The 14715-nt window shown below is 36.6% G+C and overlaps 1 protein-coding gene and 1 pseudogene across 1 annotated transcript; both read left to right on the top strand.

Moving 5' to 3' along the window:
- Positions 1-604: 604 nt before the first annotated feature.
- LOC122294785 (leucine-rich repeat protein 1) lies at positions 605-6042 on the top strand. The gene is made up of 6 exons (XM_043103748.1): positions 605-967; positions 1976-2047; positions 2234-2377; positions 2846-2917; positions 3011-3082; positions 5723-6042. Exons 1-6 carry the CDS (start codon positions 762-764, stop codon positions 5793-5795), a joined length of 639 nt encoding a protein of 212 aa, XP_042959682.1. The 5' UTR covers positions 605-761; the 3' UTR covers positions 5796-6042.
- A 1073-nt stretch (positions 6043-7115) lies between these two features.
- LOC122293680 lies at positions 7116-13607 on the top strand (annotated as a pseudogene).
- Positions 13608-14715: the final 1108 nt, after the last annotated feature.

The following is a 14715-nucleotide window of genomic DNA, read 5'->3' as shown; positions in this document are numbered from 1 at the left end:
CAAGATTCGAATTTTAAATGACAGATGAGCTCGTTATTACATTATATCAAAAGTCTCATTGGTTATATATATATATATATATCACCTAGGTATGTGAAGGTCACCTTATTCATTTGTCTAGAAAAAGAGATTTTTATTGTGAACATTGACTTAGGTATCGAAATCATTTCCCATAATCCCAAACTACTTGACTCTTTGATGGTAGGTGATCGTGTGTGGGAGGGAAGCAGTGAAACAAATCCACAACATAATTACTGTATGATTTTGTTGAAGGGTGACTGATCTATGATTTTGGTTTGGTTTGGCACCTTCTAGAAAGAAGTAAAGAATCAGAATATGGTAACTTTGTTGACTCCCACTTTTTGACCCGTTAAACAGAAAATATCTGGATATACATGGAAGAAAAAAAAGGTAGAGCAGAGGATATACAGAAAAGCCAAGGCAAAGAAAAAGAATCCTAAAATGGAATCTTTTATCTCGAGAGCAGTTTGTGGCTTTGTGCGTGCAAGTGGAAGTGAAGTGGAACAACCACTTCAAAAAATATAATTAATTAAAAACGATAAACCCATAAAAAAAAAAAAAAAACCAAACGAATCAAAACTAAACAACACAAAGCAAAACGAGAAAAAGCTCCATGTTTTACTCTGATATTCCCAAAGCCGATCCTCCTGTCTTTGTTGACCCTCTTTTCTCTGCCTCTGACGTACCCAACCAGACCTAACGAAAAAGAAACCCTAAAGGAAAGGAGATCGAGCTCAGGCATGGCGGCACTGGGCTGGGTTTTGAGCCTCTTTCTGGCTGCTACTCTAGGATTAGTCAGTGGGAACTCGGAAGGGGACGCTCTGTACACGCTGAGGCGGAGCTTAACAGATCCGGACGACGTCCTCCAGAGCTGGGATCCCACCCTTGTTAACCCCTGTACTTGGTTCCACATCACCTGCAACCAGGACAACCGCGTCACCCGCCTGTCAGTTTTTCATATCCCTCTCCTGTTATTGATCTTTCGTTCTGAAGCAAATGAAGTTGATCCAATTTACTTTTTCTTTTCTTTTTGGGTTGATATTCTGGCTTAGTTTTTCGGCTTTAATTTTAATGCCCTTTTTTTAGTGGCACAAGGCTTTTGAGTTTGTAATTCTTGGACTTTGAGCGGGAGAGAAGAAAAAATAGGTTTTGTTTTTATATATTTATGGAATGCAGCGTTGTGGAATTGTGGTTAAAGACTTGGTTAGAGAAAAGGGTTTTTAATTCAACTGTGAAAACCATGCTAGTTGTGTTTGTTTCCTGTTGCTTTTTGGATTCTGATTCGAATAACTTCGCTTGCTTTAAAAGTTCAAATCTACTTGATTAAACTTTTCTCCGTAGGCAAACTTCGTATGTGGATGTTATTGTTCCTAACCAACATTCCTTTTCTTTTCAACCCTTTAGGTATTGGAACTTTGCTTCACCATGTCCTCCAGTTGTTTGCATTGCTTTCCAGCAAGATATGCCTTTGTCATAGTCTAGGGACCTTGTTTTACCTTAAGAAGTTTACAATATGGGCTATTTTGGACAAACATGGACTAGTGCCACGAATGACCGAAAATGGAGTTCTCGACTTTGGAGTGATGTGGGGGAAAAGGGCCTAGGCATGCTGAGGACTCTGTGCTATGCATATTCATACGCAAGTCTATGTATGTTAATAAAAAATGTACCGCAAGGTTTTAAACCAATATTATGATTCTCCCTACAAGTGTATTTTTTGTTTGAAGTGAAAAGGCCCATATCTAAAGTCTCCACTACTCATTTAAAGTTTGTAAAATCAGCAACATATCGTTATTGACATTTAATTTGGGTTTGTGGAATTAGCGACCCAAGTTTGATTGTACAAACATGTGGTTATTATGTTAGATACACTTGCAGTTTTTAAGTTACATGTGCACCTTTGTCGCAATGTCTCAAGAATAATTTTTTTCCTTTTTCTGTTCTGATATTGCAGTGATCTTGGTAATTCAAATTTATCTGGACATTTGGTGCCTGAACTTGGGAAGCTAGAGCATCTACAGTATCTGTATGTTTATTTTTTTCTTGACAGTATGCTCACTTGATTTATTGTTACTTCTGAAATGATCACATATTTGATATTTAATGGCATTTGTCTCCTGCTTTGACTGCCATGAGTATCTGTTGCCAGTGACCTCTTCATATCGGGGCATCCTTTAATCAATTGAGACCACTTTTTTCTTTGTTGATACAGGGAGCTATATAAAAACCACATTGAAGGGACTATTCCTTCAGAACTTGGTAACCTGAAGAGTCTCATCAGCTTGGATTTATACAATAACAACATCTCTGGGACAATTCCTCCTGCATTGGGGAAATTGAAGTCTCTTGTGTTCCTGTGAGTTTTATTAAATTTACCAGTGTTCTCTTTATGCATGATTAGACTTTGTTTTGGGATTTGCTTTCTCTCAATTGCCCTCCTTAACTAGAGCTGGATATATTATTTTTCCTTTCACCTTCATTTTCTCTCAGCTTGGTCCCATAAAATAATAAATGGGCAGACATCTGAATCTACCAAGAGCCTAAATTTAGGATGTCAAGTGAACATATAAGAATCAATGTTGTGGTTAGCTACCTGCAAATAAGAAATGTTGTGGTTCGCTAACATTTTCACCAAATTCATGTAATTAGTCATTGACAAATTGTTTTTTTTTTTTTGTTGTCAAATTAGACATTGACAAATTGTTGTCGTATAATTACTTGATCTGATGATTATTCTCTCCTATGTATTTTCAAGTATAATTTCCATAGCATGAACACATCCAATAAATAGTCTCTCATTATTCATTAATACTTGTTTTGGCAGACGGCTTAATGACAACAGGTTAAATGGGCCAATCCCCAGGGAGCTTACTGGTATTTCTAGCCTCAAAGTTGTGTAAGTTTTATTAATATCCTTTTGGTGGATCCAGTCTCATGTTATTTTGTAGGGTAACACTTACAGAAAAGACTTGAAAACTCTGTTTTTCAGAGATGTCTCGAACAATGATTTGTGTGGAACTATTCCAACCAGCGGACCATTTGAGCACATCCCTTTGAACAAGTAAGGCTTTTTTTTTTTTTTTTTTTAAATGTTTGTATCTTTGGGAAAGTAAGTACTCTTATGTGGTTAGACAGTAAAACATGAAACCGGCATAGTGTCCTTGTGTTTAAGTTTGGGGTATAAAGTTGAATTGTCTTGCATATATCCAATCAAATTGTGTCACTTCATGATTTATTTTATAAGCTAAGTTTATATCTGTAACACTTTGACATAAACAATTGCAAATTATATTGGGAGGTTTTAAAAGTTAAAACCTCATTTGGTTCAAACTATTGGGAGGTTTTGTATTTTCGATTTTATCTTTTCTCTGACTATCTCCATGTCATTATGTTCTTTTTAACTTCTAGAGTTGACTACTTTTTTTTTACTTTTATGGGTCTGACCATTGTTTGAGACTTCACATAGAATACAATGCATCTCTCTAGCTCTCTCTGTACCTCCCCCTTGGTTCCCCCCTGTTCCATATAAGTGCTCATTTAAAATTGTATCATATGTGTAATGCATCTCTGGTATGTCCACTGGTGTGTATATTTTACCTTCTGCCTTGACTGTAGGAATTGGAGATTTATAATGTTAGTTGCATGTTCCCACCCGTTCAAAATTGGCAACCAAAAGGGTCATGTACATGATCATATAACAATATTTTCACATGTTGGAGACAGTATATCTTTCGTGCTATTTTGAAGTGATTATGATATTCTCATTAATTGTTAAAAAAAATCATTGACAATTTTTTTTTTATTTTTATTTTTTTAAATTTTTATCAGCCATCATGTCCAATACAAATATGTAATTACCAAAGAATTTAATAATATAAGAGACTGGAAAATGTTCTTTTACTTATCAAAAAAAGAAAACACAGAGAATGAAAAATGTTTGAAACAATGGACTGGTTCTTGCCCTTTATAGTGATTCCAAGGGACTTCAATCATTACATTGACTAGTCCTTTTGGAAAATAAGTCTAGACCCATTTGGGTGTTTTTCGGGTCATTACAATTGGTACATTGTAGATCTTGGGTATTGAATGAGCCAATTCAGTGTGGAGTTGATATAAACTGTTTTATTTTTGGGGAAGCACAAAATATTTTCGCACCAAGACTTCTATATGAAAGGTTGAGGATTAAGATGGTAACTTACGGTTATATAGTTTGGTTGTTTAAGTGATTTTTGTATCTTTCTATTTACCAAAAACTCGTAATTTAAGTATTAACTTCAAGGTTGTCTCACACTGTTAGATTAGTTAGCAATGCCATTTTCGATGATTTAGGCATAAATATTCCTTGAAATCAACTCTCTCTCTCTCTCTCTCTCTCTCTCTCTGTATCGATCTCAAAAGAATTTTACACACTGACTGTACAAAAGCTACATCTTCTTTAGTGGAAACAAAACTGAAAAGGTTCTAATGCCCCCTTACTAGAACCGGGTCTCATTATTAAGATTGAATTCCAGATTAGAGGTTTTTCCAATAATAGAATTTAACGAACAATCCAGATTATCCTAAATTCACTTTTGTGCAATTAGATCAGGTTCATAGGATTAGGTTGGTGGAACAAGCTGTAGGATTGGACCATGAAGAACATAAAGTACTCAAGCTCCTAGATGGACTGTTGAGCTTTCCATATTATTGGATGGCAATACTAACAAGTAATTGTGGATAATAAATTGAGGACATGAAATGATAGAGTTCAAGAGAAACACAGCAGCCAAGGAAAACAATTTTTTTTTTTTTTTTTGATTGGCACCAGGTATCCAGGAACTGTGCAGCCTAGGAAAACATTAAGAATATGAGCATTTGATTCTCGTGTGCAACTTATAAATTATAAGTTACCTCTAATACCTACCCAAATTTTTGGGGGTGAAAAGTTATGTTAAGATCAAATATTATCATCTTACAGTGTGCAAATGTCTGGGGTCTCTCAGCTTGTAATTTCCTGAATTAATTGGGTACTGCCTTGTGATTATACCAACTTAACATGCAAAGAACCTTTTACATTAGCATATCCAAAATTCACTCTAATAATAATGCAGAGAGATAAATATCATTTGACTGTGGAACTAATGATGGATATTTCAATACACAATGAATTAATACTATCATATCAAAGGAAACTTCTAAAAGCATAGTGATAGAGCACAAGGAAACTACTGATTGTGTTGTTGAAAGGAACCAGTTTCAGAGACGGAGCATCTTTACTAGCCTATCCTTGTTTTGAGCTGTTTAGACGCTTCAACCCACTTGGCCTTCTTCATTGTGGGTGCAACTTGTATTAGTTTTGTTAGTGTCTATTGTGACATGACTACATGGAAATGTCAGTTGTCTGTTACTCTGTTATATTAATTGCCAAAAACAATATTGTAGTATTAAAATGTTTTAATCACATTGACTTATGAAAAATATTTTGTTTTAGTCGCATTGTATTTTTAACTGGTGGCATACTTTTCATTCCTTTTTTTCCCCTTTCTTTAATGTTTTAGCTTGCTTTGTTATAAGAATTGGCAGCTTTTATGGTGATTTACTGCTGAACTTTGAGTTAATCCTACTGTGTCATCTTTATGTCCATCCTGTTATTTTTAATCTCACTGCTAGCCGCTGTTTCCTTTTGTGATCATCCAAAACTCATATCGTTCCAATGATGTAGCTTTGATAATAATCCTCGGCTAGAAGGTCCAGAGTTGCTGGGACTTGCAACTTATGACACAAGCTGCTCGTGAAGATGTATGATGCTGCAAAACCTCGACGTCGCATTAAACTAGATATGTACTTAAAAAAATTGGAAGTGTATTACTCTGTATAAGGGGGTTAGTGGGAAATTCACTCCCTCATATATAACTATTTGTAAAGTTTACATACTACTGCATTGTCATGCTCTTACTGTTTCTAAGATGTTCAACAGTACCGCCTTGTTGCAGTACTATAGAAGGGTTTACCTATTGTGCCAATCCATGCTCTTTCGCTTAATATGGCACTCTTCATTAATCGTAGAAATTCTTTTTCTTACAAAAAGTAACCTATTCAAGTGTTATCGTCAATGCCAGAACATTAGGAAGATGGTATGGTATATAATATGATTCAAAAAGGTTTGTGCTCTTCCTATCTAGCAATGTTATATATATGCACTATTATTTGACTTCATTACAATTTTTAAAGAATGAGAAAAAGGTGGAGCATGTCGAATTTTCTCTCTCCCTTAGTCATACATGAAAATGGACTGAACTTGGTTCCTTGCAGTGAGAATGATGTGGTGCAATAGTAAGAGAGCACTCTAAAGTAGGGTGGCAATTCGTGCTTGCGGGTCTGTCAAGTAATAAGTAGTAGATTATATAGATTAAAGTGAATACGACCCGTTTAATTAAATAGATCAGATCCTAAAATTCTAACAAGATTCATATAAATAACAAATAATATGTTATTTGACTCAATTCGCTTAATCCGTTTAATAATAAACTTCTATTCGGTTATTCTAGACATAATCCATTTAATCTATTTCATATAGATAGGTTAAGCTAACCTGTACATATAATTGTTTAACCCAATTAATAGAATTTCATATGTAAATAAATATATAAATCATTCAAAATTACAACTATATTCATAATAAAATATTATATTATCAATATCCAAATCAATGATATGAAATAAAATTGATTTTTTCATAAAGTAAAATTACATATTAACAAAAAAAGTTTAAAAGTTTGAGATATTAAGCAGTTAAGTACTGATATTAATATTACATCCCTTAAACTAGCATATAAAATTAAACAATTATGAAACTTAAAAAGTATAATCTATTCATATTATAATTATATAGGTTGAACCGTAATTGATCTATTTATTATCTGTGTCTTATTAAGTGAATCCGTTTGAACCCAAATCAAAATCAATTTATTTTGTGTCATGTGCGTATGTTCAAGGGTTATACCACATATTACCACCCTCACCTTAAAAGATTTTTTTGTTTTTTGTGCCCTCAATGCACGAAAACGTGGAGCACCCCAAATGCATCTCCAGATCCCAAAAATTGCTCTTATGTACGGTTGGTTTATCAAAATTGGGAATAACTTCCAGCAGGCATAACCTTTATCTCCTAAAAAATGACCTCCAATGACAATGTGTCACGTAGACACTCCATTTATCAGCCATGTTGCCGCATTGCAGAGGACTGTCTCGTTCTCTAGTAGCTCAATTTTGCGCTTGCAGTAGAGGACGCTCTCGCCCACGACCGGGCGATGAAATCCCCAACCAAATGTGATGGAGTCGAGCATCCTAGAATCAATCGGCGTCGAGATCATCGGTGTCATGTCCCCCGTCTCAATCTACATGTTATTGGTAGTCCTCCTCGTTTACTCTCTCTCTCTCTCTCTCTCTCTCTCTCTCTCTCTCCTTCCAATCCCTTCTCCTCTCTCTTCCTCTATTTCCATCCGCACCACCGCCAACCTCGTCTACCTCGAGAGCCCTTCTGACTCTGCCGCCTAGAAGCTGAAGGCGCACTCTTAAATGCCTTGGTCTTCGTCATCCTCATCGCCATCGTCACCTTCCTCCTTGTCGTCCTCTACTATTATAACTTTACCAATTTCTTAAACAACTACATTCGTTTCTGTGTCTTTTTCATGCTCGCTACCATGGGTGGTGATGCAAATTAGGAGGATGCTCCATAATTAGTGGAGATATTTTAATTAATAATTATCTTTTTTTAATTTATTTCTTTCTTAGTTAGATTAGTATTTCTTAGTTTTATTTTATCTGCAATTGTTATTTTCTAGTTAGATTAGTATTTTCTAGTTTTATTCTATTTGTAATTATTATTTTCTAGTTAGATTAGTATTTTATTTTGTTGGCTATATAAGGATCAAGGATATACAACTAAAGGCACTTCCTGAATGATTAATGAAATTGTATGTTTGATCCTAAGAAGGGACTAGTCTGGTGAGACACCAAAAATTTATTAATTTATTTTCTTTGAGAGATTCCAACTTTATAGAGAGAGATTTTGTACTTTTCTATTCTTGGCATCGACGTTAGCTTGAATCATGAAGTTGGCACCAATTTTGGCATCAGAGCAAGGTTCCTTACTTAAGGAGCTTAGCACCCCATGCCTATAACCCGTCGTGGTATTTCGTACGCCATGGCAAATAACCAAAATCTAAACAACCAAAATTTGGACAACTAAGACACAAAACAGCCCAATTTGCAGCAACAAATCAATCAAATCGCCATAGTTTTAGAGTAACTCACTCACCGACTAGATGCCATGGGTGAGCATCAAGCTCGAGAGAAGTTTAGACCTTTCAATCGAAGAGGGCGTGGCCCAATTCGTGGGGAGGTGTTGGACGAAAGTGATAGAGATGTTGATGAAGATTGGGAAGATTAACAAGACCAGGAGTTTGAGGATCGTCGGCCTCAAATCCTACGTCATAGACAAAAGTTTCACCGAGGTCGTGGTGGAAATGACGCAGATTATCAACCTCTTGATGAACTGACTAAGAGGATGAAGGTTGATGTGCCGGATTTTTATGGGAAATTAGAGCCCAACGCTTTTGAAGATTGGTTAATGGCTATTGAGGATTATTTTGATTGGTTTACTGTATCAGAGGATCGAAAAGTTCATTATGTTCGGATGAAATTGAAGGGGCATGCACGAGCATGATGGAGAAGTGTGGAAGAACAATTATGTTGTACTTGACACCCAGTAGTTTCTAATAGGGAGGAGATGAAGAAGCGACTGAAGGAAAAATATTTACCCATTGATTATGAGTAAATGATGTTCGAAGAGATGTTACAACTTAGGCAAGGGTCATTAAGTGTTGATCAATTTAGGGACCGCTTCCACGAGTTGACAGTACTTAGCAAGATTGTGGAGACTAAACATCAAACTTTAGCTCGATATCACACCATATTACGTAGCGATCTATGCAAGGATATGTTGATTGCATGTTTAATCAATGTAGAGGAGGCGTATCAATTGACACTACATATTGAGAAACAAATGGGGGCCTCAGTTGGGAGGAAAATGATATCAATAGATCTAAGACCAGAACGTGTCACAACACCTTCATTCCAAAGCCACCATTGCTGAAAGATCAACCTAGAAGTGCAGTGATTGGAGACCAGAAAGGAAAAGCAAAAGCTACTAGTGAAGGGCCACAATGTTATAAATGTAAAGGTTTTGGACACTATGCTATTGTGTGTCCTACAAGACATAAAAAAGTTAGCTTTTATTTGTGAAAAAAAATTATTGGTAATGGACGCTGTTGAAGAAATTGATGAAGAGGAGATCGATGAGGGTAGTCACGATGAAGAAGAACACTTGGGTGCATCAGATTTACCTAGTTGTGTGATACATCAAGTGTTGACCGGAACTTAGAAATAGCTCAAGGCTAATCCTGAGTGGTTGCGTACCAATATTTTTCACACACGCATGGAACATAATGGTCGAGCTTTGAACGTCATCATTGATAATGGCAGCGGCATGAATGTGATTTCTAAAACTGCTGTAGAACATTTGGGGCTGAAGATTGAGAAGCATCCTACTCCTTATCGGATCAGTTGGGTTAACGAAGACAACTCAATCCTAGTGAAGCAACGATGTTTGGTTAAATTTTCATAGGGAAAAAAATATGTGGACGAGGCCTGGCGTGACGTAATCCCTATGACCGTTTGTCACATGCTATTAGGGCATCCATGGCTCTATGATCGGAGGGTTTCCTATGATGGGTATGCTAACACTTACTCATTTAATTTTAAAGGTAAGAAATTTGTTTTGGATCCTTTGCAGATCTCGAAATTTGAGACAAAAAGGAAGCCGTCCTAGTTTTGATCATGCGTCAATTTTCTCGAGTCATACATGATGAAGCTATGGTGCTAATGGTAGTAAGGTGTGAAATGAAACAAGATGATGGTTATGTTCCAGAGAAACTTGCCACAATGTTGGAGGAATTTCAGGACATTATGCCGGATGAGATGCCGAAAAAACTACTTCCAATGCTGGATGTGTAACATACTGTAAACTTAATCTCCAGATCAACCTTGCCTAATTTACCGCACTATTGCATGAGCCCAATAGAGAATGAAGAGCTCAGCCGAAAAATTCAGCAATTGTTAGACAAAGGCTTTATTCGAGAGAATCTTAGCCCTTGCGCTGTTCCAGTTTTACTTACTCCCAAGAAGGATGGTAGTTGGAAGATGTGCGTAAATAGCCGAGCAATTAACAAGAGATAACAGTGAAATACCGTTTTCCCATTCCCTGTCTTGATGACATGTTGGATTTGCTAAGTGGTTCCTCTATTTTTACTAAGATCGACCTTTGAAGTGGATACCATCAAATTCGTATTCAGCTGGGTGATGAGTGGAAGACGAGCTTTAAAATGAAAGATTGTTTGTTCGAATGGCTAGTCATGCTCTTTAGATTAACCAATGTGCTAAGCACCTTCATGCGTGTTATGACACAAGCTCTCAAGCCATTCTTGGGTAAATTTGTTGTTATTTATTTTGATGATATCCTAATCTTTAGCCGAAATTTGTAGGACCATTTAGGCCATGTCGAGCAAGTATTGAAGACTTTGAGAGTTAAATAGCTTTATATTAATAGAGACAAGTGTTTATTTATGAAGAAAAATGCCAAATTTTTCATTTTATAATTTTTGATCAAAGTGTCGAGGTCAATTCCGCAAAGGTGCAAGCTATTTAGAATTGGCCAACGCCCCAGAATTCTTCTTAAGTCAGGAGCTTCCACGGTTTGGCCATATTTTATTGCCGATTTATTCACGGGTTTAGCACTATAATGGCTCCAATCACTGAGTGCTTGAAAGCAAAGAGTTTTTTGTGGAGTGCCGCAATTGCCAAGGCCTTCATCGGAATTTAAGAGAAGATGAGGCAAGCAACAGTTCTTAAACTACCTAATTTCTTTAAAGTTCTTGAAGTGGCTTGTGATGCCTCACATGTAGGAATTGGGGGTGTATTGAGTCAAGAAGGTCACCCCATCACTTTTTATAGTGAGAAGCTTAATGACACTTGTTGGCGATACTCTGTATATGACATGGAATTCTATACTTTAATTCAAACTCTCAAGCATTGGTGACCATATTTGATTCATAGAGAGTTTATTCTTTACACTGATCATGAGTCCTTGAAGCATCTAAATTCTCAAAGGAAGCTAAATGCCCGACATGCTTGTTGGATGGACTATTTGTAGCAGTTCGAGTTTGTTATTAGGCATAAGTCGAGGACTGAAAATAAGGTGGTTGACGCCTTAAGCAGGAAACCTCACTTATTGCATATGTTTTTAGCTAATTTTATAGGATTTGAAAGTCTCAAAACGTAGTATGCTAATGATGACCACTTTAGCAATGTGTGGAGTAATCTATCTACTCATGTGCACATATCTGGTGGTGAATATTTTTTGAGAGATGGATATCTATTTTACGGAACACGGCTATGCATTCCTTGTGGGTCTTTCTGCGAGTTTCTAATTATAGAACTCCATGGTGGGGGTTTAACTGGGCATTTCGGATATGATAAAACTTTTGGTATTGTTGTTGATCAGTTCTATTGGTCTTGGATGTGTAGAGATGTGCATACAGTGGTTGATCGTTGTCGGATTTGCCAAATAAATAAAGGAACCAAGCAACAAGCAGGGCTTTATACACCACTCCCCATTCTGGACAAGCCATGGCAACATATTAGCATGGACTTTGTTCTTAGGTTGCCTAAAACTGTTCGGCAACATGACTCAATTATGGTGGCCGTGGATCATTTTTCAAAACTGTCAATGAAAAACTTATGATGCCTCAAAGATTGCTGCATTATTCTTGCAAGAAGTAATCCGATTACATGGTGTTCTACCTTCTGTTGTGTCTAACAGGGACATAAAATTTGTGAGTTTTTTCTGGAAGACATTGTGGACAAAAATGGGGACAAAGTTAATGTTTTCTAGTGCATTCCATCCCTAAACAGACAGCCAAAACTGAAGTAACCAACATGAGTTTGGAAAATTTATTACGTTGCCTCATCGTAGATCATGTCACCAGTTGGGATATAGTACTTCCACAAGCAGAATTTGCTTTCAATAATTCTGTTAACAGATCAACAGGGTGCACCCCATTTGAAGTGGTTTATGGTTTTCGACCCAACACTCCAATCGATAACAACTCCTTATCATTTCCTCCTAGACCAAGCGAAGCTGCACTAGATTTTTCTAGCTATATGAGGGACGTTCAGGAAGAATGCAAACGGCGCCTTACCTTTCATACATATTCTTATGCAGCTTCTGCAAATGCAAGGCGCAAAGATAGGCAATTCAGTGTGGGTGATATGGTTCTTATTCATTTAAGATCAGAGCGATTTCCTCTGGGGAGTTTTACCAAGCTTCATGCACGACAGGCGGGTCCTTTTAAAGTCAGCAAGAAATTGGGCACCAATGTGTATATCATTGATTTGCCTTCTGATTTTGGTATTAGCCCAATTTTTAACATAGATGATCTCAATGAGTTTAAGGGTGATGAAAATAAGTTTTCCACATTACCAGCTCTAGAGGCATCACAGAGACCAACTCTTCGTGTCCCAGCAAATAGAGCTACTCGAGATGAGATTGCCTCTAGTCTTGATCACCAATTTATTACAACTCGTCAAGAAGGGTATTATAAGTTTTTAGGTCAGTGGAACAATCGTCCAAATTTGAAATCAGTTTGGTTGCAAGCATTGGAAGTGCAGCGTTTACATCCATATCTATTTGCTGCTTACACTCATCAAAACTTGTCAAAGTCAAGTTCTTTAGGGGAGCTGGCAATTGATGCAAATTAGGAGGATGCTCCATAATTAGTGGATATATTTTAATTAATAATTATCTTTTCCTAATTTATTGCTTTCCTAGTTAGATTAGTATTTCCTAGTTTTATTCTATCTGCAATTATTATTTTCTAGTTAGATTAGTATTTTCTAGTTTTATTCTATCTGAAATTGTTATTTCCTAGTTGGATTAGTATCCTATTTTGTTGGCTATTTAAGGATCAATGATGTACAATTAAAGGCACTTCTTGAATGACCAATGAAATTGCATGTTTGATCCTGAGAAGGTACTAGTCTGGTGAGACACCATAAACCTATTAATTTATTTTCTTTGAGAGATTCCAATTTTATAGAGAGAGATTTTGTGCTTTTCTCTTATTGGCATCGACGTGAGGTTGAACTAGGAAGTTGGCACCAGGTGGCCCCATCTTCCTATCCATAGTTCAGCATTTGTCCATACTCGTCGACTCTATCACTTACTTTTTGCTACTTTTCAATTTTACAGTTGTGGGTGTGCTGTCTGTGTTCTCCAGTGGGGTACCCATATTCTTGAGGCAAACGTATATGGTCTCGTTGGGAATAATTGTGGCAACATGGTTCACAAAATTGCCCAAATGGACAACTTGGGTTTTGCTGGTGGCTTTGGTTCTATATGATTTGGTAGTTGTCTTGGCCTTGGAGGGCCCTTGAAATGGCTGGTGGTTGGTGGGCTTTCGGATTCTGGGTCAGTTGAGCTATACTAGCTATTGAGCGTGACAACAAAATATAAATGTGGTCGACAATCACAATAATTCTGAGTATACCTCTATTGAAGTTGGGAGTTTTCCAAATGAGGGTGGTGACAACGGTAGAGATCAAGGGGAGAGTTCCTCGTTGGTAGGTCATTCGTGGGAGAGGCATTCGTCAAGCAGTGGGTCTTTAGAGTATTCAACTTTGGTTGTTGCTTCTGATTGAGCTCGAGATCCAGAGTTTGAGATTGTTGATGAGGAGATGTCTCCACTAGTTGAGATGATGGGGGTGGGGAACAACAGAGAGTGGACTAGTAGTGATAATGCATAGGTGATGAGTAGAGGTATTAAACTTGGCATTGGAGACTTTGTTTTCTATAGTGTTCTTGTGGACAGAGCTGCAATGTATGATCTTATGACAATATATGCTTGTTACCTTGCAATTATTTCGAGACTTGGCTGCACTCTTAAGGGTTGCGACAAGCTAGGGAGGTGCGGCAGTGTGAAGTGGAAGTGAGGTGCAGCGGTGTGGGTAGTGGGGACTTGGGAGTGGTTTAAGCTTCGCTCCAAAAGAAGTTTTTTAGTCAATCACTTGTATTTGATTTTGCTTAGCTGTAATGTGGCTCATGGGATTTAGATGAGGATTATTGACGTGTCGACTTTTTATTTTGTCATTGAGGGTCTGAGAATGGCTTAACGGTTCAAAAAAGGGATTGATCAAAATTTAATTTTTTAACAAACATTTTAAACTTTTCCATTTGCACCTTGTATTTATTCAAAGGTTTTCATATTTAGAGTTTTTAACTTTAGTCGACAAACCTTCTACCTATCTTGTTTTGTTTATATTTTGAATCATATTTGCGAGTCAATTTGATACCATTGACATGGTAGAGACTAAGATATTTAACTTTAAATTATTTTAGTCTGACATATTAATATTGTATAGTGTGTGTCATCTACACAAATTTAAAAATAGAAATTTATGTCATTGTTTCTTCATCTAGTTTAGTTGAAAAACACTTGCACAACAATTATTATCATATATATATATATATATATATATATATATAATATAAATATTCTTATTTTTGGACTTAGAGGATGATTTATCAGAGATTTTTGA

Source organism: Carya illinoinensis, chromosome 14 (assembly GCF_018687715.1).
Source record: "Carya illinoinensis cultivar Pawnee chromosome 14, C.illinoinensisPawnee_v1, whole genome shotgun sequence".
NCBI classification, from domain to species: domain Eukaryota; kingdom Viridiplantae; phylum Streptophyta; class Magnoliopsida; order Fagales; family Juglandaceae; genus Carya; species Carya illinoinensis.
Note: the sequence above shows the minus strand (reverse complement) of the source record. Positions and strands in the feature narration are given on the sequence as shown.

What these genes read in the sequence shown, in the direction of transcription:
- LOC122294785 (XM_043103748.1), top strand. Translation starts at nt 762, where the DNA reads ATGGCGGCACTGGGCTGGGTTTTGAGCCTCTTTCTGGCTGCTACTCTA. An exon ending in CTAGAGCATCTACAGTATCT is followed by an intron (nt 2,048 to 2,233) that starts GTATGTTTATTT and finishes TTGTTGATACAG; the next exon opens with GGAGCTATATAAAAACCACA. An exon ending in GAGCACATCCCTTTGAACAA is followed by an intron (nt 3,083 to 5,722) that starts GTAAGGCTTTTT and finishes CCAATGATGTAG; the next exon opens with CTTTGATAATAATCCTCGGC.